This window comes from Phaseolus vulgaris, chromosome 6, assembly GCF_051622355.1.
Source record: "Phaseolus vulgaris cultivar YP4 chromosome 6, ASM5162235v1, whole genome shotgun sequence".
NCBI classification, from domain to species: domain Eukaryota; kingdom Viridiplantae; phylum Streptophyta; class Magnoliopsida; order Fabales; family Fabaceae; genus Phaseolus; species Phaseolus vulgaris.
This window is the reverse complement of record NC_143503.1, coordinates 26,824,593-26,848,469: the sequence shown is the minus strand read 5'-3', so window position 1 is coordinate 26,848,469 and position 23,877 is coordinate 26,824,593. Positions and strand designations below refer to the sequence as shown.

The 23,877-nt window shown below is 37.6% G+C and overlaps 2 protein-coding genes across 4 annotated transcripts; one reads left to right on the top strand and one right to left on the bottom strand.

The window, feature by feature from the left end:
* The first annotated feature begins 13,813 nt into the window (after nt 1–13,813).
* Nucleotides 13,814–15,869, top strand: LOC137833103 (microtubule-binding protein TANGLED). The gene is made up of 4 exons (XM_068641475.2): nt 13,814–14,242; nt 14,341–14,486; nt 14,759–14,793; nt 14,872–15,869. The coding sequence occupies exons 1-4, from the start codon at nt 14,165–14,167 to the stop codon at nt 15,783–15,785; spliced, it is 1,173 nt and encodes a 390-aa protein (XP_068497576.1). The 5' UTR covers nt 13,814–14,164; the 3' UTR covers nt 15,786–15,869.
* Nucleotides 15,870–17,499: 1,630 nt separating this feature from the next.
* NP2 (NPK1-related protein kinase 2) lies at nt 17,500–23,376 on the bottom strand. 3 transcript variants are annotated; one of them, XR_016521585.1, is made up of 17 exons: nt 22,935–23,376; nt 22,638–22,679; nt 22,224–22,289; nt 22,023–22,133; nt 21,860–21,940; nt 21,704–21,781; nt 21,516–21,598; nt 20,861–20,945; nt 20,690–20,790; nt 20,324–20,363; nt 20,100–20,156; nt 19,962–20,011; nt 19,668–19,807; nt 19,359–19,589; nt 18,932–19,254; nt 18,782–18,849; nt 17,500–17,976 (listed from the first exon to the last, which is right to left on the bottom strand). XR_016521585.1 is itself a non-coding variant. In XM_068639477.2 (17 exons), the coding sequence occupies exons 1-17, from the start codon at nt 23,217–23,219 to the stop codon at nt 17,873–17,875; spliced, it is 1,962 nt and encodes a 653-aa protein (XP_068495578.1). In that variant the 5' UTR covers nt 23,220–23,362; the 3' UTR covers nt 17,500–17,872. The 3 variants fall into 3 exon arrangements, 2 of the variants coding, with proteins under 2 accessions (XP_068495578.1, XP_090159697.1); XM_068639477.2 differs by having other exon boundaries at nt 19,668–19,824; nt 22,935–23,362; XM_090303571.1 differs by lacking the exon at nt 22,224–22,289 and having other exon boundaries at nt 19,668–19,824; nt 22,935–23,357.
* Nucleotides 23,377–23,877: the final 501 nt, after the last annotated feature.

Here is a 23,877-nt window from a genome sequence, read left to right as displayed (position 1 = left end):
CTACAATTTCTCTAATATCTCTTCTCAAACCACGTACAAACCATTTAATCTTTGACTCTTCATTAGCATGCATATTCATTTTCGTCAAAGTTGTTTCAAAATCTTTAAAGTATTTATCTACCATCCTATGTCCTTGAGGAAGCCTTTGGAACTTCAACAAGTGTTCCTTCCTAGAAGGAGGAACAAACCTCGCGCGCATACGCTCTTTCAAAGCATTCCAAGAAACCACGCGAGGTTTCTTGCAATATATAATGTCCTTTACAATTTTATGCCACCATTCTTTGGCATAGCCCAAAAAGGATAAAGAAACTAACCTAAGTTTATCGTCATCTTGGACCTTATACACATGAAAATAATGGTCAACCTTAGTCTCCCATTCTAAATACACATTAGGATCACTATCACCATTAAAACTAGGGACTTGTCCACAAGAAATGTTGAACACTTGGTGATATCTTTGGTCACGGTTATAGCTCTCTTCATGAGAATGATGGTGATGCTTCCTTCTTCTATGTTCCTCTTCACGGCCATGATCATTGGAAGAACCACTAAAAGAAGGTGTATGAGAATGACGTTCTCCATTGAGTGATTTAAAGGACCTAGTTTGCTTCATTTCAACTCTTTGTATTCTTTCCTCCAACTTTCTTATAGCTTCATCTTGGAGATTAATGGTTCGTTTTGCCTTTTTTAATTCATCAAGAGCAGAAGCTTTGCTAGAATAATGCTGTTTGGAAGAACCACTGCTGGAATATGAAGCCATTGGTAAAAGAAAACAGCAAACAACAAAACAGCAAACAAAGTTAGCCAAAAGAATTTGGAACCAAATGCCGAAGTGAAGTGTCACTTAAATCACTCCAAAGAAAGAATACTCCCTTGACCAAGCTGATGTTGAGGCTTTGAGTAACCTCAAATGAAATATGTCAAAGCAAGAGCACACAATCTTCAAAGCACTTCACCACAAAACCAATGAATAATGAAAGACAAGCAAGAAAAGGTATAAGCAATAAAAGGCTATAACAAAAGGAATACTAGATGTATGACAAACTCAAAGAGTAATGAATAAAAGACAAGCAAGAAAATAAGGTACTCAATGAAAAAGAAGGCACACAAAAGATACCTAAAGAAAAGCACTAGAGTAGATGAAGAAAACAAAAACAGAGCTACTAGAAAATATTTTTATGCAAACTGTGCTTGATGTTCACTGATTTAACTGGAACGATATAAAGCGAACTGGATTATGAAATTTTAACCACAGAAACTTCAAGATCTTAGCTCAACAATGGCATTGGAATTACGCAAAAACAGTAAGCCAATTAATTGAGATAAATTTTCTAAAATCGCTGCCAGATTACCGTATTTTTTCTGGCAGAATTACACACTTTTTGTTTTTTATTTATCATTTTTTTTTACTTTGAATTTTGAAGTACTTCTTTTTTCTACTCTTTTATAACACTTTAAAGAACACAAATCCATAATTTCAGAAATTTCCAGTGAGTAAATCAATTGCAATAAATCAAAACAGGGAGCACGTTTTCAGAAAAAACAGAGGAATCCTAACAGGAATGAAAAACAGAATTAAGAACTAGCAAAGACATAATGGAAATGATGTATAGGAACTTGTATAAGTCTAAAATACAAGTATGAACTCAATACTAAAAACAGAAAATGCACAAAGGATCAAGTATCAAACTCAGAAAATTGTATTACACCAAAGCAAGAAACAAAAAATTCAATAAAAGTACTACAAGAAGTGATGACATTCTTGGAAAAACATGACTATGACAAAACTTGTATGGATTCAAAAAGGAAAAGACACAAACACATGATAGGCACAATTAAGAAAACAACAATAAAACTCAAAATAAGCCTAAAAAAAAAAGGAAAACAACAAGAATTATAGAGCTCTTGAATTAAAGTGCAACACAACTCAAAATTAAACAAGAACAAACCTAAACTCTAGATACCACATGATATGAATCCACTAGCAAAGAAGAGATGATTCTTTGACATTCTATGGAATCAACTTGAGTTGGAGATAGCTTAGGCACTTTTAATAGAATTGGATCAAGGTTCTATGTTTCAAGAACTCATCAAAACTTGCACCAACACCAAACTCGTATGGAAGATCCATCTATTACCAATTGAACCGATTAAATTGTGTAAAAAGGCAAAAGCACCGATTAAAAAGATCAAGAATAGAAATGCACCGAACAAATCAGCTACAATTGAAGAAGAAACAGCCAATGAAACTATGAACCGAAGCAAAGCTGAAAATAAACAGAATTGTCGAACCAAAAAGAAGCTAAACATGTTTTAGGAATTTCATATGAACATGGAGATGAAAGAAAGAAGAACTTATGGAGATGGATGCTTTGGTTTGATGATCACGCCACTTGGATGGTGAAGGCTCCAAGATGAGTGAGCTAGTGCCGCCACTTGAGAGAACCAAATACACTCAAGATAAGACAAGGTGAAGGAGAAGACAAGTTCTCACAAATTCTCTCTCAAATTGAGTAGAGTTTCTCTATTGCTATTTTCCAATCTGAATTTTACTCTATTTATAGTGTGAGGGTGCTGGAAAATAGGTGGGAAAATTCAAATAAAACTTATTTGAAATTCCCACCAAAAACAAGTCACATGGGAGGTGTGACCTTTTTCTACTATGACACCTCCTAAAAACTACACCTACTATCCTAAGTCACATGGATAATGTGACTTTTATTTTACATTTTCACACTTCTTTATTTAATATTCACACCTCCTACAAGAGTAAATCAAATGATGCTCTTTTATTTAATGCTTGGCCTTGCCCCTCATGGGATGGACTTGGGCTTGTTGGGCTTTGGCCTTCTTGTTCTTGGGCTTTGAGCTTGGGCCTCATCTTTATTTTATGTCTTCTTTTAATTTTTGAGAAGACTAGAAGGAAAAACTTCAAATGTGAAGGTGAATGTCCTCTTCCTTCATCAATAAAAGCCTCCTTTATTTGATTCTCATCACACCGGCTCGGGCCTGGACGACTCGACATAGACCCAGGCCCGCTCGAATCGACATCGGCCATCTCAACTCGACATCAGACTAGGTCCGCTCGGCCAACATCAGTTCGGGCCCGCTCTGCCCAACATCAGCCTGGGCTCGCTCCGCTCTACATCGGCCCAATCCCGGACGACTAAACATCGGCCCGGGCCCGGACAACTCGACATCGGCCCGAGCTCGGACGACTCGACCTCGGTCCGGGCTCGCTTGGCTCGATATCGACCCGGACCCGATCAACTCGACATCGGCCTCGGCCCGGGCTCGCTCGGCTCAACATTGATTCGAGCCCGTACGACTCGACATCGTCTCGGGCCTGCTCAGGTCAAGACCCGGGCCCGCTCGTCTCGACATTAGTCTAGGCCCGATTGGCTCGACATTGGTTCGGCCTTGCTCGACTTGACTTTAGCTCGAGGCTGCTTAGCTCGATATGGGCCTGGACCCACTCCACTCGACATGGGCATGGACCCACTCAACTCGACATGGGCTCGGGCTCGCTCGACTTGACGTCGGCCTGGGTACGCTTGACTCGACATTCGTCCGAGCCTGCTCGGCTCGACATCGACCTGGACCTACTCAGCTCGACATCGACATGGGCTCGCTCGGCTCGACATTAGCTTTGCCCTGGTCATCTGCATATAGACCCGAGCCCACTCGACTCAATATCGGACCTGAAAGACTCAACTCGACATGGGCCTGGAATGGCTCGCCTAGACATTGGCATGGGCCAACTCGGCTCAATATCGACCTCGCCCGACTCAGGTCGACTCAATATCGCTACTCAGCTTGACGTGGCCCGGGCCCGCACAACTCGACATCGGTTCAGGTCCGAACGGCTCGTCATCAGCCCAGGCCCACTCGGCTCGACACCGGCTCGGGCACGGATGACTCAACACCGGTTCGAGCCCGAACGACTCGACGTTGACCCAGGCCCGCTCGAATTAACATCGGCACGGGCCCGCTAAACTCGACATCGGACTAGGCCCGCTCAACTCGACATCGGACTAGGCTCGCTCAACTCGACATCGGACTAGGCCCGCTCAACTCGACATCGGCCCAGTCTCGGACGACTAAACATCGGCGCAGTCCCGAACGACTAAACATCGGCTTGGCCTGGGCCCGCACGACTCCACATCGATTCAAGCCCAGACAACTCGACATCGGCCCGAACTCGCTTGGCTCAACATCGATTTGGGCTCGACGACTCAACATCTACCCGGGCCCGGACAACTCGACATCGGCCTCGGCCCGGGCTCGCTCGGATCAACATCGATTCGGATTCGTACGACTCGACATCGGCTTGGGCCTGCTCAGATCAACATTAGTCTGGGCCCGAGCCCGCTCGTCTCAACATTAGTCTGGGCCCGCTTGGCTCGACATCGACCCGGCCTTGCTCGACTTGACTTTGGCTCGAGCCTGCTCAACTCGATATTGGCCTGGGCCCACTCCACTCGACATGGGCCTGGTGATGAGAATCAAATAAATGAGGCTTTTATTAATGAAGAGGACATTCGCCTTCACATTTGAAGTTCTTCCTTCTAGTCTTCTCAAAATTAAAAGAAGACATAAAATAAATATGAGGCCCAAGCCCAAAGCCCAAGTCCATCCCATGAGGGGCAGGGCCAAGCATTAAATAAAAGAGCATCATTTGATTTACTCTTGTAGGAGGTGCGGATATTAAATAAAGAAGTGTGAAAATCTAAAATAAAGTCACATTATCCATGTGAGTTAGGAGAGTAGGTGTAGGTGTAGTTTCTAAGAGGTGTCATAGTAGAAAAAGGTCACACCTCCCATGTGACTTGTTTTTTGTGGGAATTTCAAATGAGTTTATTTGAATTTTCCCACCTATTTTCCAGCACCCTCACACTATAAATAGAGGTGTGGGCTCTTGTAGAAATTAGTATTAGAGAAACTCTACTCAATTTGAGAGAGAATTTGTGAGAGCTTGCTTTTCCTTCACCTTGCCTTATCTTGAGTGTGTTTGGTTCTCTCAAGTGGCGGCATTAGCTCACTCATCTTGGAGTCTTCATCCTCTAAGTGGCGTGAACAACAAACCAAAGCATCCATCTCCATAAGTTCTTCTTTCTTTCATCTCCATATTCATATGCAATTCCTAAAACATGTTTAGCTTCCTTTTTGGTTCGGCATTTCAGCTTATTTGCTAGTTTTGTTTCGGTTCTTATTTCTTTTGTTGTTCTTAGTTGTTTCTTCTTCAATTCTAGCTTAATTGTTCGGTGCATTTCTGTTTTTTTTAGCATTTCAATCGGTGCAATTGCATTTTTACTTAGTTTGTTCGGTTCAATTGACAAAAGATGGCTCCTTCATATGAGTTTGGTGTTTGGTGCAAGTCTTGGTGAGTTCTTGAAACATAGAACCTTGATCCAATTCTATTATAAGTGCATAAGCTATCTCCAACTCAAGTTGAGTCCATAGAATGTAAAAGAATCATCTCTTCTTTGCTATTGGATTCATATCATGTGGTATCTAGAGTTTAGGTGTGTTCTTGTTTAATTTTGAGTTGTGTTGCACTTAAATTCAAGAGCTCTTTAATTCTTGTTGTTTATCTTTCTATTTTTAGGCTTATTTTGAGTTTTGTTGCTGTTTTCTTAATTGTGCCTATCATGTGTTTGTGTATTTTCCTTTTTTGAATCCATACAAGTTTTGTCATAGTCATGTTTTTCCATGATTGTCATCACTTCTTGTAGTACTTTTATTGAATTTTTTGTTTCTTGTTTTGGTGTAATACAGTTTCTGAGTTTGATACTTGATCCTTTGTGCATTTTCTGTTTTAGTATTGAGTTCATACTTGTATTTTAGATCTATACAAGTTCCTATCACTCATACTGTTTTTCATTTCTGTTAGGATTTCTCTGTTTTACTGAAAACGTGCTTACTGTTTCGATTTATTGCAATTGATTTACGCACTGGAAATTTCTGAAATTCTGGATTTGTGTTCTTCAAAGTGTTATAAAAGAGTAGAAAAAAGAAGTACTTCAAAATTCAAAGTACAAAAAAAATGATAAATCAAAAACAAAAAGTGTGCAATTCTGTCGAAAAAAAATACAGTAATCTGGCAGTGATTTTGAAAAATTTATCTCAATTAATTGGCTTATTGTTTTTGCGTAATTCCAGTGTCATTGTTGAGCTAAGATCTTAAACTTTCTGTGGTTAAAATTTCATAATCCAGTTCGCTTTATATCATTCCAGTTAAATCAGTGAACATCAAGCACAGTTTGCATAAAAAAATATTTTCCAATAGCTTGTTTTTGTTTTCTTCATCTACTCTAGTACTTTTCTTTAGGTATCTTTTGTGTGCCTTCTTTTTCATTGAGTACCTTATTTTCTTGCTTGTCTTTTATTCATTACTCTTTGAGTTTGTCATACATATAGTATTCCTTTTGTTATAGCCTTTTATTGCTTATACCTTTTCTTTCTTGTCTTTCATTATTCCTTGGTTTTGTGGTGAAGTGCTTTGAAGATTGTGTGCTCTTGCTTTGGCATTTTTCATTTGAGGATTACTAAGGCCTCAAGATAAGCTTGGTGTAGAGAGTATTCTTTCTTTGAGAGTGATTTCCAGTGACCACTTCACTTCGGCAATTGGTTCCACAATTTTTTAGCTAACTTTGTTTGCTGTTTTGTTGTTTGCTGTTTTCTTTTCCAAATGGCTGCTTATTCCAGTGATGAGTATTACAACCAGCATCCTCCTAGCAAAGCTTTTGTCCTTGGTGATTTAAAGGAGGCCAATCGAACACTTACACAAAAGGATGAAGTTATTACACAACAAGCTGAAGCTATTAGACGGTTGGAGGAAAGATTGCACAGCCTTGAAGTGCAGCAAGCTAGACCGTCTCATTCTCACCATGGTTCACGGCATTCTCATAGACCTTCATCAAGAGGCTCTTCCAATGATCATGGACGTGAAGAAGAACATAGAAGAAGGAGACCTCAACCCAACTTTCATGGATATAGACCACCTTATGCTCATGAAGATAAACGTGAAGATGGCTACTACCGTGATGCAAAGGCCAAGCTACCTTCGGTGAAAATTCCTAGTTTCAATGGGGATAGTGATCCTAATGTGTATCTAGATTGGGAGGCTAAATGTGAACAAATTTTTTACCTCCATGAGATCTTAGATGAGCACAAATATAAGCTAGCCACCTTAGAATTTAGTGATTATGCCATGAAATGGTGGCATGGTGTTGTAAAGGACATTATCTATCACAAGGGTCCTCCCATGGACTCTTGGAACTCTTTAAAGGTTCAAATGCTCCGTAGGTTTGTGCCACCACACTTTAGGAAAGACCTCATGTTGAAACTCCAACGGTTTCAACAAGGCACGCTAAGTGTGGATGCTTACTACAAGGAGTTAGAAACGCTTTTACTTAAAGTTAATTTGAAAGAAAGTGAGGAAGCTATGATAGCTAGGTTTGTAAGTGGCCTAAGAAAGGATATTCAAGATGTTGTTGAACTTCAAAAGTATTCATCTTTGGGATCTTTGGTTCACCTTGCAATGAAGGTTGAAGCCCAAATTGCTAAGAAAATTGCTTTTAAAAACTCTCCCAATGATGGTTACTACAACAACTCTTGAAAAAATAAAAAATCTTTTTCAAACCTTCCTTCTAAGGATTCTTCTTTCACACCTAAAGAGTCTAAGTCTTCTACTTCTACTCATATCTCACCCATCAAATCGTCTAGCAAGAAATGTTTTAAATGTATGGGATATGGTCACATAGCTTCTAATTGCCCTTCAAAAAGAAATATGTTTGTGCATAATGGGTAGTAGTTAGTGAACATGATTCCAATTCCTCTAGGCATTCTTCACCTTCTAAGCCATCAAGTGAAATTGAGAGTGAAAGTCCTTGTGAAGGTGACTTATTGATGATAAGGCGTATGTTGGGAACAATTCCAAAATCTTTGGATGATGCTCAAAGAGAAAATATTTTTCACACCCGATGTCTTATCAACAACAAGTTATGTTCCTTGATTATTGATGGGGGTAGTTGCATTAATGTGGCTAGTACAAGAGTTGTGGAGAAGTTAGCCTTACCCACTATCACTCATACCAAGCCTTATAAATTGCAATGGTTAAGTACCAAAGGTGAAATCATGGCTGATAAACAAGTCCTCATTAACTTTGCAATAGGAAAGTATAAAGATGAGGTTTTATGTGATGTTGTGCCCATGGAAGCAACTCATCTTCTTTTAGGAAGGCCTTGGCAATATGATAGACATGTTTTACATGATGGCCTATCCAATACAATGTCTTTTTCCTTCCAAGGGCGTAAGGTTATCTTAAAACCCCTCTCTCCCAAGGAGGTTCATGGGGACCAAATAAAAATGAAAACTAAAAGAGAAAATGAGAAAGAAAAAGAAGTAAGTACTAAACCGAGTCACACCACTTTGCCCACTAAATCCAACATGTTGACTCATGCTATGCCTCAAAAGGAACCTCCAAGGTCTTCTTCTTCTTTATCTTTTTCATTACCCAAGGTTCCTATTTCAACACCAACTTGGTTAAAAAATGTTAGGGATGATTTTTTCTTACCTCCTAATGGGTTTCACCATTTAAGAGGTCTTTTTCCAAAATATATCATTATTCCCAAACAAATTTTTCCAACTTGGTCGATTTATAGAACCTCATTTTCTGAAATCCCATTGTTTACAAATGCTAAGTCATGTTTGCCTTTTTCTTCCACTTTTAATTGTAAAAATAAACTGACTTCGTTATATGCAGGGATTCAGAATTCGTGGACGAATTCTCTCAAACTCGAGGAGTATGATGAGAATCAAATAAAGGAGGCTTTTATTAATGAAGGAAGAGGACATTCGCCTTCACATTTGAAGTTCTTCCTTCTAGTCTTCTCAAAATTAAAAGAAGACATAAAATAAATATGAGGCCCAAGCCCAAAAGCCCAAAGCCCAAGCCCAAGTCCAAGAAGGTCAAAGCCCAACAAGCCCAAGTCCATCCCATGAGGGGCAAGGCCAAGCATTAAATAAAAGAGCATCATTTGATTTACTCTTGTAGGAGGTGTGGATATTAAATAAAGAAGTGTGAAAATCTAAAATAAAGTCACATTATCCATGTGACTTAGGAGAGTAGGTGTAGGTGTAGCTTCTAGGAGGTGTCATAATAGAAAAAGGTCACACCTCCCATGTGACTTGTTTTTTGTGGGAATTTCAAATGAGTTTATTTGAATTTTCCCACCTATTTTCCAGCACCCTCACACTATAAATAGAGGTGTGGGCTCTTGTAAAATTCAAATAAGAAATTAGTATTAGAGAAACTCTACTCAATTTGAGAGAGAATTTGTGAGAGCTTGCTTCTCCTTCACCTTGTCTTATCTTGAGTGTGTTTGGTTCTCTCAAGTGGCGGCATTAGCTCACTCATCTTGGAGTCTTCATCCTCTAAGTGGCGTGAACAACAAACCAAAGCATCCATCTCCATAAGTTCTTCTTTCTTTCATCTCCATATTCATATGCAATTCCTAAAACATGTTTAGCTTCCTTTTTGGTTCGGCATTTCAGCCTATTTTCTAGTTTTGTTTCGGTTCTTATTTCTTTTGTTGTTCTTAGTTGTTTCTTCTTTAATTCTAGCTTAATTGTTCGGTGCATTTCTGTTTTTTTGAGCATTTCAATCGGTGCAATTGCATTTTTACTTAGTTTGTTCGATTCAATTGACAAAAGGTGGCTCCTCCATATGAGTTTGGTGTTTGGTGCAAGTCTTGGTGAGTTCTTGAAACATAGAACCTTGATCCAATTCTATTATAAGTGCCTAAGCTATCTCCAACTCAAGTTGACTTTAGCTCGAGGCTGCTTAGCTCGATATGGGCCTGGACCCACTCCACTCGACATGGGCCTGGGCCCACTCAACTCGACATGGGCTCGAGCTCGCTCGGCTTGACTTCGACCTGGGTACGCTTGACTCGACATTCACCCGGGCCTCCTTGGCTCGACATCGACCTGGACCTGCTCGGCTCGACATCGACCTGGGCTCGCTCGGCTCGACATTAGCTTTGGCCCGGTCGTTTGGATATAGACCCCCGGGCCCGCTCGACTCAATATCGGACCTGAAAGACTCAGCTAGACATTGGCATGGGCCAACTCGGCTCAATATCGGCCCTGCCCGACTCAGGTCGACTCAATATCGCTACTCAGCTCGACTTGCCCAGGCCTGGACGACTCGACATTGGTTCAAGTCCGAACGACTCGACATCAGCCCAGGGCCACTCGGCTCGACACCGGCTGGGGACCAAACGACTCGACACTGGTTCGGGCCCGAACGACTCAACATCGACTCGAGCTCGGTTGAATCGACATCGTCCTAGACCCGCTCGAATCGACATCGACACGGGCCCGCTCAACTCGACATCGGACTAGGCCTGCTCGGCTCGACATCGGCCCGATTCCGCTTGTCCCAACATCAGCCCGGGCCCGCTCCGCTCAACATCGGTGAGGGCCCGGACGGCTTGACATCGGTTCAGGGTCGAACGACTTGACATCGACCCGGGCCTGGACGACTCAACATCATACCAAGCCCACTTGAGTAGACACCGGCTCGGGCCCGGACGACTCGACATCGACCCAGGCCTGCTCAAATCGACATCGGGCAGGGCCATCTCAACTCGACATCGCACTAGGCCCGCTCGGCTCAACATTGGCCCGGGCCCGCTCGGCCAACATCGGTTCGGGCCCGTTCAACTCGACATTGGTTTGGGCCCGCTCGGCTTGACATCGGCCCAACATCAGCTCGTGCATGCTCCGCTTCATATCGGCCCAGTCCCGGACAACTAAACATCGGCTCAGTCCCGGACGACTAAACATCGGCCTGAGCCCGGACGACTCAACCTTGGCCCGGGCTCGCTTGGCTCAACATCGATTCGGGCCTGACGACTCGACATCGACCCGGGCCCGGACAACTAGACATCGGCCTCGGCCCGGGCTCGTTCGACTCGACATCAACTCGGCCCTGCTCGGGTCAACATCGACCCTGGCCCGCTCGTGTCGACATTAGTTTGGGCCCGCTTGGCTCAACATCGGCTCGACCTTGCTCGACTTGACTTTGGCTCGAGCCTGCTCAGCTCAACATGGGCCTGAGAGTACTCAGCTCAACATGGGCCTGAGAGTACTCAGCTCAACATGGGCCTGAGAGTACTCAACTAGACATGGGCTTGGGCCCACTCAACTCGACATGGGCTCGGGCTCGCTCGGCTTGATATTCACCCGGGCCTGCTCGGCTCGTCATCGACCTGGACCTATTCGACTCGACATCAACCTGGGCTCATTCAACTCGACATTAGCTTTGGCCTGGTCGTCTGGATATAGACCCGGGCCCACTCGACTCAATATCGGACCTGAAAGACTCAGCTCGACATGGGCCTGGACCGGCTCATCTAGACATTGGCATAGGCCAACTCGGCTCAATATCGACCCCGGCTGACTCAGGTCGACTCAATATCGCTACTCAGCTCAACTTGGCCCAGGGTTGATTCGACTCGACTTTGACCCAAAATGTCTTGGCTCGACTTTGGTCCATATCGACTCGATTTGACTTGGACTCGGACGACTCAGCTCGACGTGGACTTGGGCCGACTTTGCTCAACCTGGGCCCGAATTGTCTTGGCTCAACTTGGATCAGGCCAAGTCTAAATCCAACCCAAAATGCAATTTGGAAAATCTAAAAATGTATCCAATCTAATCCATAATCTAAAAATGTATCCAATCTAATCCATATCCAATTAAATGTATTGGATTTAAAATCCAAAAATATGGATTTGAATTTGAGATAAATCCATTTAAATGGATTAAAACTAATATGGATTTTGATAATTATGGATTGGATTTTGTAATTTGGATTTTTTGTCCACCCTTATGTGCCACTATTATGAACCTAAGGAATGTGTTGTGGTGTCACCTCTCAGCAAAGGCTTATATGAGACATTTATTAGCGGTCTCATAGCTAAGGTTGTATAATGACAACAACTCAATCTTATACCGTGACTTCAATTTATGGATGAGGGATCCCAAACTTACTGAGCTTCTGTCCGCGAGAGACTAACTTCAGTTTCCATCAATCCTCGTCCTCTCATAGTCTACAAGTCACATGGTTAGCGTAACTCTATAACAACGAGATATTAGTAGGTCCTCTAGAAAATTCTTCTCCAATTTTCTCATGTTCTCCTCCAATATATAGTGGCAACGATGATAACATGTTCCCGATCTCTTCCACGGAAAATCGTCATCGAAATCTATCTAGTTTGCACTTGAAATGATAATTCACCTCTGATCTATAATAATAATAATAATAATAATAATAATAATAATAATAATAATTTATTTAAAATTAATATATACACTACAAATTGTACAATTTGAATTTGAGATGTATTGTGTGATTAGAAAACCAAATTGCAAACAAAACCACATAACAAAAATATATCTCAAATACTTACATCTTCAACGGCACTGCAACATATATGCTGAGGTATTTTCATTTTTTCACAAAAGAGTATGGGTACAATCTTATGGGGTGTAGAAAGAAAAACCCATACTAGGAATCTACCAAAAATATGTTCAATTTTACTAAAATTAAATTAAGAATTATCCTAAACCTTAGAACTAACACCAACATGAATGTAAATAGTAAATAAAACTGTGATTCTAGAATCTAACTGCGTAAATTTAATGTTTGAATTGTCCAATACATCAAATCAAAATATTTAACAATTAAAAGGAAATGCAGTTAGAGTTTCGTTTAATTTTGGGTTTAATTTTATAAAATATTATTAATAATCTATCAAACATGTAAAATGTAAAAAAGAAAAATATTTGTTTTAAAAATATAATTAAAAACGTAATAAATAGAATAAAAAATAATTAAAGCAACGTAATTAGCAAGATTAAATAAAAAAAATGGATTGATTATTTATCTCCATTAAACAATCAATTATTAGTGATTATATTAATTCTAAAATAATATAACTTCTTAGCAAAGAATTAATCCTTCGTATTTTCATACTTCCATAGTGAACTTAAACATAAAATAATAACCGTCTCTTTAATCGACTTAAAAGCACTTATTGATAAATAGATAGATATTGATTATGAGTAAAAGTTATAATAATAAAACCAATTACGAATGTTGTATCTTATTTCCAAAAAAAATCATATAAAATAGTAAGAAACTTCAAATGCAACAAATTGTATATCCATTTAGAAAAAAATATCCAGATAAAGAATCCTAAGCAGAAAAAATTAACAAAAAAAAATAGTACTTACACAAATAGATATTATAAAAATAGTAATTTAGATGTCAGATTAGTTAAAAATAGAGAATTTAATCATTCATGCAAAATAAAGTACATGAGAAGTACTTTAAATATACAATAAAACTACAAAATATATTTTCTTTGTGCCTTTATGTTTAAAGCGCATCTTTTGTTTATTTTGCTTCTTGCAAATGTTGATTCTGTAGATAATATATGTTCTACTATTCAATCTTTAAATAATATTTGGACTGATGCCTTAAACCTTTTTTATTTATATGTTATTTATTAAAATAAGGTCTTTCACATTTTTTTTGTTTTATTTAACAGAGAGCTATAATTTATTTTTTTTGTTTTATTTAAAAGAGATATAAAGAAAGATTATGTGAGATTTACATTTACTTTTAGAAAATGAATATTTTTATCTCTAGGGGATTTCCAGATATGTGAATCTTAACAATAATGATTATTAATTTAAAAATTTTATAATTATTACATGATTTGAGTTCTAAAAAGATCAAAGTTAAAAGAAAAAATACCAGAACCATAACGTTAAGAAGTGAAATGATCCATGGTACTAGTTTTAAAGTACTTTTTAATATTGAGAATTAAAATGGTCATTTATTGTAATGCAACGATTTTTAAGTGTTTTCTATTCTCCCAGATAAGAAGATTGAGTTGAAAACAGTAACGTGATTTATTGTTTTTAAAAATAAAACAGAATTGTTGAGTAACAGTCGTAACGTAAACGTTTCCTGCGGATTGGTTCTTGACCGTTGCGAAGGAGAGGAGAATTTGGCATTGGTTTGAAAGAGAGCGTGAAGTGAATTAAGCTTACGATTTGAAACTTTGAAACCCGTTTCCCAAAGATGATTGGTAGAACCTCAACAAAACAAAGTAAAATGTTAGCTCTGAATCCTGTTCTAATCAGAGAAACACTCAACAAGGTGATACATTAATCCACGTTTCTCATTTTTTTTTGTTTTGTTGATTATTTTTTTGCTGAGATTCCCTAAAAGTGAATTGTTGTGGTGGGTGGTTGAAGGTAGATAAGTGCATGGTTCGACTACAAGAACTTCAGTACACTGTGGCCGGTGGAACGAAGGTGATCTCAGGGGTAAGTCTCAGCCCTGGAAGCACCAAAGGTCATCTCAAAACCAGTTTAAGGTGGAAGCAAGAATCACTGATTAGGTAAATTTTGGTTTTGCTTGCATTCTATTTATTTCTCAGTTCAGTTCTAATAATATAGTGCATGATTGTGAACATTTCATCACTCTCTAATATTAGATAGAACTAATTTCCATATGATATTCACTCCTTTGTGTATCTTAGAATTTCTCATTAGATATTGGAACATATGGTGTTAGCTATAAACTTTTATAATAATTAATTTGAAAACTGTATCTAAAATGATGAAATCTGTATGGAACTCGTAAATTTGATTACTATTCATATTTTTGAAGGAGCAAGCATGATGTAGCAAGAAGATCTCCACCTAGTAAGTTTTCCAAATCATTGTCAATTTACATCATGTGCAAGCATTCATGTTTATATGTAAGAACAAATGTTTATGCAGGTGAAGAATGGAGGCAAATGTCATTGCCTGCAATGCTTGTTGATGAGACTGTTGGAGAAATTTTACAGGCAAGTCAATTTGCCAGAGAAATAGTATCAGCTGTGAGTAAGAAAAAGGCCACCAAGGACCCACAAACTCCACTGTCCCAACTGTCAAATCAGAAAGTTGAGCCTGAAAAGACACAGCTCCATGATAGAAGGAGGAAAGAGAAACAGATGAAAGTACTTTCTGATTCCCCGCCACCTCAACGGGCTCGTTCTAGGATCAACTTCAAGGTTTCTCCTCCAAAAGCTGCAGAGTTTGAGAAAGAGAATAATATAAAGTGTTTAGCAAAGAAGGTATCTACCAAGAATAGAGCATGTGGAAGCAATAGTAGCAAGACAGTGATATTCACCAACCCTTTATTCTTGTCTACACATTTTTCAAGGCAAAAACAGTTTTTCAAGACAGAGGCTCCTGTCATATCAAGAAACATGGGAACACAACACAAGTGCTTGATCAAGTCCCCACCTGAAAAAGCTTCTCAATTTCAAGGCAAAGTCAAAAACCCATCAACTGTGTCTATTTCCTCTTCACTTGCAAGACCAACAACTACGAGTTTGAGCAAGAGTTCTCCAAAGAGATGGGTTCCACCTTTCTCTTCTACTAGAGTGGCAACAAGATTCTTAGCTTCCTCGGCACTAAAGAGCAAGAAAACTGAACAAAAAATTGACGGGGTAGTAAATTTGAGAAAGTGTTCTTCAAAGGGATCGCTTACATCAAAATTATGTCGATCTTTCTCTCCTTCAAGATTGGCAACCAGATTTCTTTCACCATTGAAGAGAAAGAAAAATGCACCGCAAAGTGATGGAATAGTAAATGGAGTGAAACAACGACCAGCATCCTCTGCGAAAATCCCTGCTCCAAAAAATTGATATATATATATATATATATATATAATGTTCCAGTTTAGCAATTCTTTGATATGCTATTTTTTAAACCTTTGATGATGTCAGTTATCTCAAACGTCCGAAGGGATTTTATTATTTTTTAAATAAAGAAATAAGTTATAACTTCAAAATTGAACTAGTCATTCTTGTCGAAGGGACGAAAGGCATGCCAAAAGGCCGGAAAGCCGATAAGTCTTAAAAAATAAGGAAAGCGTTAGTGAAAGATTTAATATAACTGATTAATACAAAGATTTACTTCAATTTCAAAAAATCTCTAATCCAAGAGTGATTTCAGAAACACGAGTGACTAAGAAGAGTGGATAAAGAGGAACGAGAAAGGTAAAAGCAAGAACGAATTTTAAAAACATTCTCTTCATAAAGTTTATACAAGTACAAACTTTTTGTACTTATACAAACTTTATGAGAGAGACTGTCTTTAAAATTCGTCTTTACCTTGCCTCTTTCGTTTCTCCTTTCTCTTGTTCCTCCTTTTCCTTGTCAACTCCCTTCTGTCGATCATTAGTGTTTCTAGAATTACCGACCTCTTGGTATGGAGTACATACATGAATTTTATGAAACTTAAGTCAATCCTTATATTAATCACTCATAAAACTATTCAACTAAATACTTTGTCTATTTATATCACATGTTAATGGGTCTATTATGCCTATCACATCATATTAAATCTTTTATTTATCCTTTATAAATTGATTTTCCATTTTATAATTCTGCTTTTAACACTTAATTAGTTTTATTTGTCTTCTATAAACGTATCTTATTAAAATTTGCATTTCTGTGTAAGATTTTTTCAGCTTTCCGATCTTTTGGCATATTCTTTCGCACATGACTAGTTCAGATACTATAAATTTTGTAATTAAGAAAGAAAGAAAAGCAGGAAGAATGTAATGAATGTTAATTTTTTTGGGACAATAATGATATCAAGGTACAGAAATTATTATTATACAAATTATTGTACGAATAGATATATTAATGACAACCTTGTATTGCCCTGTTTAGTTAAGCTTTCTCTAGTCTAAATCTACGGCTTTTGTTGGCCAACACTAAAGCATGTAATTAGACTACTTAAACTTTATTTAGTTCAAATTTGCAGCTTAGCAAGGTACATTTAATTAAGCAAGCAGGACATACTGTCTCCAACTATAATAATGAAAAATCAGTCAAAATATGAAGTTGTTTTAACTAGACACATTTGTTGATTAAGTGATTTGTGATTTGTGATTTTGTGAAATGTGTCTTCTCGCTTCTTCTTTGTGTTATATTTATGCCAGAAATATTAAAATGATATTGTTGTCTTTTTTCTTTAATAGATAGATTCCAAACACCCAGTCACCAGTCATGCATTCCTGATTAACCTTTTCAGATGCATTTTTTATATTCTGAAAATTCCATTCTGAAATATATGAGAAGTATCAAAAGAGAATTATGGAAAAAAAAGAAACACTTTAACCTGTATGCATCACCTGTAGTAGTAAAAAATGCAAAAAAAAATAAAATTACATGCAATAGGTGTAAGGCCCGATTGAGTGTTCAAGTCCTGTAACCAACAAACTAGTTCACTTAATTATAAACACTCAACAAATTAATTATGTTCTATTCTATAGAAATTGACGATTCTAAATAATAGTTCTAGTTATACCTGTGAGAAGTTTCCTATAATCAATAGAATAATTTCGTACTGTAGGAGTAAAATCAGTTCACAAATTACCATTGAAAAACAATTAGCAGGGGAAAAAGATAGACAAGTGGCAACAGATTCATAGGCAATCTTGTGCCACATAGTTTTGATTATTTCTATTTTCATAATACAAAGAGGGCATAAAGTTGACGGCCATGCATCTCTAAAACCCCAAAGAAAAGCAAAAAATTTCAAAGCAACGCATGTATAAAAAGCTTTACATGGCACAGCAATACGACAAAGATTGGCATGTGAAAAAAAATTTAGGGCAAAAAGGCCAAATTGGATATATAACATTAACGAACCCAGCAAAACTGCGGTAACACGTGTTTTCAATCCCAGTAGTCAAGGCATTATGAAGGCTCAAACGAGTTTCTTATTTGTTGGGAGAAGCAAATCTTGTTCGTTCCCTCTGCCGATGTAGAGCTCGATCCTTTGGTGAAGATGTCTTTCCGCCCATGCCAGCCTGACGCATCATTTCTGCAATATTTGTCCAAAGCAACTTGTAAATTGAACCATACCAAATTCGACTAGCATATTATGTTAAGAATAAAGTACGAAGGGAGTTTTAGAAAGAATGTGAGAGAGCCGTTAGCATTCATCATCTGAAGTATATTTTCAACTGTGAAAGACAATGACAGCTTTGAATTCTCTGCTCATGTCTCTCGCTTACATAAACAGTCAAACTGAGTGAGAGTTGTAAATTATAAACTCGATCCTTAACATTAGCATCATGGTCAATTTGGTCTCTGGTATTAAAAGGAAGACGGTCTTGTTTCACTGTAAGAACTATCAATTAATTTGATTCTTGAAATTGACAATGCCAATCTGATTCCTTCATTATCAAATTTCATCCTTAAAACTAGCATCATTGTTCAATTTGATCCCTGATATTACAAAATGGTGTTTTTGTTGACTGTAATAAATAACTATCAATTAATTTGATTGTTGAAATTGACACGGTCAATTTGCTTCCTTCATTATCAAATTAGTCAATCTAGTACCAAAATTTGACAACTTCGTGAATTGGATACTTATCAATTAATATGATTATTGAAATTAACACATCAAATTAGTCAATTTAGTTCCTATATTTGACAATTATCGTCAATTTGATACTTCAATTTAACTAATCAATTGACTTAGTACATGATATTAGGTATTAACTTGACTAAATATGTACTAAACTTAAGGATCAAATTAACTAATACAGCCAAAGTTAATGACAGTTCCAAAACCAGGAATTATAGAAATTATTAGTTATTTTAATAAAGAGATTTCGAACCTCGCTTCCTCTCAAGCTCCTGGTCGAGTTCTTCTTTCCATTTCCTCTGTCTCTCAGAAAAGCTTAGACTGCAATTACAACATACAGTGCATAAATTACTTTATATTTCTGAAAATAATTGAAGTTTAAGCAAGGCAAAAGCAAACAAACCTTGGGCTAGGCTGCTGCTGAGAGTCAACTAACATTCCTTTAAGGGGAGATGCTGGAATATCCTGTGAAGTATGGTTATTTACATGGCCAACAGTTGATGAGGACTGGCCATTACTTCCAGGACTTCCAGTATTATCGACGGCTTTAGATGGAGTGCTGATTGGTACTCGATTTGGTGACCTGCTTTTGGGGGGTAATTTCAAAAAATTTCGAGAAGCGGTATCATCACTTGTACTGTCAATAACATTGGGAGAACAAGATGTATTTAAACTGTTGTAAAACTCTTCATATAAAGGTGTCTGTAGTTTTTTCAGTTCAAGAGCCTGTCATGAATGTATAGTCACCATTATGACACTGCAGTTAGTAGACAAAAAAATTGATGAAGTTACAGCAGAACGACAAACTTGATTTCAACGTAAAGCAATACCTTCTCATCTAAAAAAGCTTTGATTTTTGACTCTGTGAGTTCATCATCTTCCTCTGAAAGAGATGGGACACCTGGAAAGGAAAAATCTGTCTGCCCCTTATCATCCCCTGACTGATCAGGTGGCATGTAACTTTCATCTGTGACAAAATTGACCTCTCGATTTTCCAGTTCTGAACTTGCATCAAATTTACACCCCCAATCATCAGAGGGATCAGACATTGGGTTGAAACTCTTCATTAAAAAAAAAATGTGTCTGAGAAGTCATTAATTTCATATTTAATAAATAAAACAATAAGGACCTGCAATCACCTCAATATTAGTTGACATCAATGATTTGTAATTAACATCATTCTGCGAGAACTCTTCTTTGTCATCAATCACACACATATCATCATCATCATCATTGCTCATTCCCCACAATTGTTTATTTCCCGAGTCCAGAGGATTTACTGTTGAAGAGCAAAGGCTACATAAATTACAAAAAAAATGCTAAATAAAACCATGTTGCCATTCACTAGCATCAGGAAAAATATAACATTTAAATGTTCCACATAAATAACTACCAAATATTACAAGTCCTTGAAGGAAATATTCAACACTTACAAGGAATCATCATTTGGAGCACATGATGGTGATGAAGCTATGAAATTTTCCTGTCAGAAGTGAAAGCGATTTTTCTTAAAAATTGGTTTGTAGAAAGATACAATAGCATTTCAAATATCACACAACAATTTTACATACCGTGACATTTGATGACAGAGTAAGAGAATTCATGTGTTCGCCAGTTACAAAGGGATGCTGTAGTCAATTACAACTTAAAATTATGTTAGGGAGAGCTGAAATATTTCATGCAAAACACTATTAACAAACAACAATAAAAAAAAGTAGAGTCTAACTAAAATGGCCACACAAAATGTTATATACTTCATATGCACAGTATAAAAGAGAAATGCTTAAAGAATCACCTGCAGCAGTTCTGATGCCGATGACCTCAAAACTGGTTCCCTACAAAAGGATTATAATTTTACATGATTTTTGTAATCTGATAAACAACCTTTGAAAAGAAAGCATACTAGGCGCATATTCTCTCTCTTATGCAGACTACACCATTGAATGTTAAAAGTCATTTTTTAATATAGAAATGTGCAGAGGGATCTTTCTCCCAGACCCCCTTGACACCCCACTTCACCCACCAAAAAAAGAAAAACTTAATAATGTTTAGTTGATCATCTTCCATCATATACTTTAAGACAAGTATTAATCACATGAAACACACTAAAACTAAGAATTTGTAATGCAAGAAAAGCAGAAGAAAATTTAAGGTAACGTACTTCTGCAAACATTTTAGCAGAAAATCTTTTGCTGCAACTGAGAGATGATCAGGTATTGGCGGATGCGACTTAGTTGTCCCAATATGGAAGAGAGCAGCAACCTGAAAGTTTTTTCTTTTAGTAGATTCAGAGAGCACCTCAAACAGGATTTCAGGAGTCAGAATGAGATACCTCTTGTTGGTATTGCTGACTCCAGGGAGGCTTTCCGGTGGCCATCTCAATCACAGTACAACCCACGCTCCATATGTCAGCGGAGCTGAAATGAAAACATTTTTATTTAGCATCAAATGAAACACCATTTCAAAAAGATATATTATACACTTGCACAAAATAACTAAACAAACAAAAATTCAAGAATTACACCAAGAACAGTGTATAAGAATCTCCTAGTAGAATTTCGAAGGTAGAATCTGTGACCTTGAATTTGTACGTGTCACTCATCTAAAACATACAACTATTTCTACAAGACACAACAACTAAGATGCAAGCAATAATAACTCTGCTTCAAATTGCTTAGGACTACAAACTTTAAAAGCATAGTTAGCCTATGTATCTTGCTGAAAATTCCGGCCACTAACTTCTTCAATATCTCAAGCAAAGATTTCTATTTCTTATAGAAACCATCATTGTATTTTTAAAGGCAGGAAGTTGTAAAACAACTTCATATACAAAACATCGCACAGGATGGTACACACATAAACAGTCAATCACAATTACACACCAAGTGATATCTGACCAGAAGAAACTTCCAGTTTTTCAATCGAATTAAAGCATATTAATAACATAATAACATATTAAAATATGTCTAGACGGTTAATGTCCTTACAAGCTATGCCCAGTCTGGAGAATAACTTCTGGAGCCATCCAATATGGAGTACCCTTCATGGACTTTGCCCCGGAAATGGTTGCCTAGATAAAAAAAAATACTGCTTAAACAACTTTTCAAATAGAAGAAGCCTCACAAATGTAAAGCCGTATAAACAATAGTACAGCGACAGATAAGAATGAGATTACCAGCTCAACGACCTGTTTGGATGCCCCAAAGTCTGCAAGTTTTATGCACCCTTTATTATCTACAAGAATATTGGCCCCCTGAAATTAATTATAACTTGAACATCAGCCACCAGATAAGAGCCAAGATAACATGAGTATCAATGAAATATAATTCACCTTAATGTCTCTGTGCATGATCCCATTTTTGTGCAAGTACTCAAGTCCAATTAGTAGCTGCTTCGTGTAGGTTCTTATTACCTGTTGAATGAATTAGTGGAATTGATTTGCATATAAAAAAATTAATTAAAAAAAGTATACCAGCTCAGTAACTAAAACTTACAGCCTCAGGGAAAGCCCCAAACTTCCCCAATAGGGATGATATGGACCCACCAGGAACAAACTCCAAGAGAATATTTAGGGTGTCCTCTTCTCTGACTGTACCCAAATATCTCTGCAGCATAAAAATATATTCGGTCAAGAGATGGTCTGTGTGAACTAATTTTTCCTAAAGTATCTCTCATCCATAGAATATCATACTCACAACAATGTTTGGATGTGAAAGGTCTTTAAGTAATTTAACTTCTTCCTCTAGCTCTTTTATGTGAGCCTGTTAGTAGTATGTCAAAACATTAATCAAAGAACCGCATGAGGAAAAGGCATATATAACAAAATAAAATAGTAATGCCTTTCCTGAAAAGCAATTGTAACAGCTAACAGCAAAAAAAAAAAAAAAAAATCAGATGAAAAATATATATAGAACAAAAAAAATGTAATGCCTTCTGTGAAAAAAAAAAATGTAACAACTAACAAAAGGAAAGATCAAACATCTATAAGTTACAACAAACAAACAAACGTCTATAATATACAAGTTACAACAATTGATTGACTGCCAATAAATGGCTTTAGTCGATACAGTCAGAAGTAGTTGCGAATGGAACTTGATGAAAACACAAACCTGTGCCTTCTCCTTTGAAGCGCTATTCGCCGCAATCAAAACCTAAAAACCAGACAAGAAAACGAAATCAATTTAAGCGATAAAGCCATAACCACAATAATTTCAAATTATAGGGAATCGCAATGAAAGACTCTCATAACAAAGCCAATTCCGATAAAGAATCAAGAAAAAGAATAAACAAGCAGAAGCTAATAACTGAACTCCAAAAAATAAAACAATTCTAAACGAAGATAAAACGAGAAAGCATAAATTAACGATGAAGTCAGCAACGAATAAAGGATGAAGAAAGTAATTGACCTGTTTAACCGCCAGAAGCTCTCCGGAATCGATATTCATTCCAACGTAGACTTGGCCAAAGGCACCACATCCGATCAACTCGCCTTTCCGCCATCGGATCGGAGGCGCGGCGTCAACAGGAATAGACGGCGACGGCGGCGAGGGTTTGGAGAAGACTCTGGAAGTTCGGATACAATAACTGATCTTATCGACGAGGCTTCCTCCGACTCCGAGCGAGGTCTCTTCGGTCTCCGGTGAACCGCGGAATACCAGTGATCTGCGAACTGATCCGAAAATGTCTTGCATTTGCGATCTCTCTCGCGTTCTCCGTGGGAGTGAGAAAGTGAAGAGCGATGAGTTTGTGCGAGAGACGTTGCGTCGGCAACCACACAACTGAACTATACAAATACAAAGGAGAGAATAGAGGGAAAAGGGAAAGGGGACACCAACTTCAAATTTTGGGTGATTTTGAAATATCTTTTGGGGCTGTTTTGCTATTTTTTCAGTTTTTTGGGTCTTGTTGCTTAATTTGAAACATTTCAATTTCCTTTTCAGCTTTCACCCCTTTTCCCACCAAGTCCAACCTCTTTTCAACTCATTATTATTATTGACTGACCCTCTAATTTTAGACTTTTACTGCTTCAAGTTGTGCTCTTTTTCCTCCTTGGAATTCACCAAACAGAAATAATTGAAAAATATGATTTCACTCTCTAACAAATATTAGTGCCTTGTTTTACACAGATAATCAAAATAAGTGTGAAATGACAGACAAACACAATAAAAGACTTTAATTATGTAACCAATTTAAATAATCAACAATTAAAAACGCCAACTATCCCTCTCTTCTAAATATTTACTAAAATAATAAAACGAAATATCATTTAAATATTTTATGATATAATTTCTTTTTTTTAAAGTTTGATTAAATTGTTGTCTTCCTGTATCTTATGACAGTATGTGTCTT

Coding starts and splice junctions, on each gene's coding strand:
- LOC137833103 (XM_068641475.2), top strand. CDS start 14,165: ATGATTGGTAGAACCTCAACAAAACAAAGTAAAATGTTAGCTCTGAAT. Junction 14,487..14,758: donor AAGCAAGAATCACTGATTAG/GTAAATTTTGGT, acceptor ATATTTTTGAAG/GAGCAAGCATGATGTAGCAA. Junction 14,794..14,871: donor AGCAAGAAGATCTCCACCTA/GTAAGTTTTCCA, acceptor ATGTTTATGCAG/GTGAAGAATGGAGGCAAATG.
- NP2 (XM_068639477.2), bottom strand. CDS start 23,219: ATGCAAGACATTTTCGGATCAGTTCGCAGATCACTGGTATTCCGCGGT. Junction 22,680..22,934: donor AGCTTCTGGCGGTTAAACAG/GTCAATTACTTT, acceptor TCTGGTTTTTAG/GTTTTGATTGCGGCGAATAG. Junction 22,290..22,637: donor CTTCAAAGGAGAAGGCACAG/GTTTGTGTTTTC, acceptor TACTACTAACAG/GCTCACATAAAAGAGCTAGA.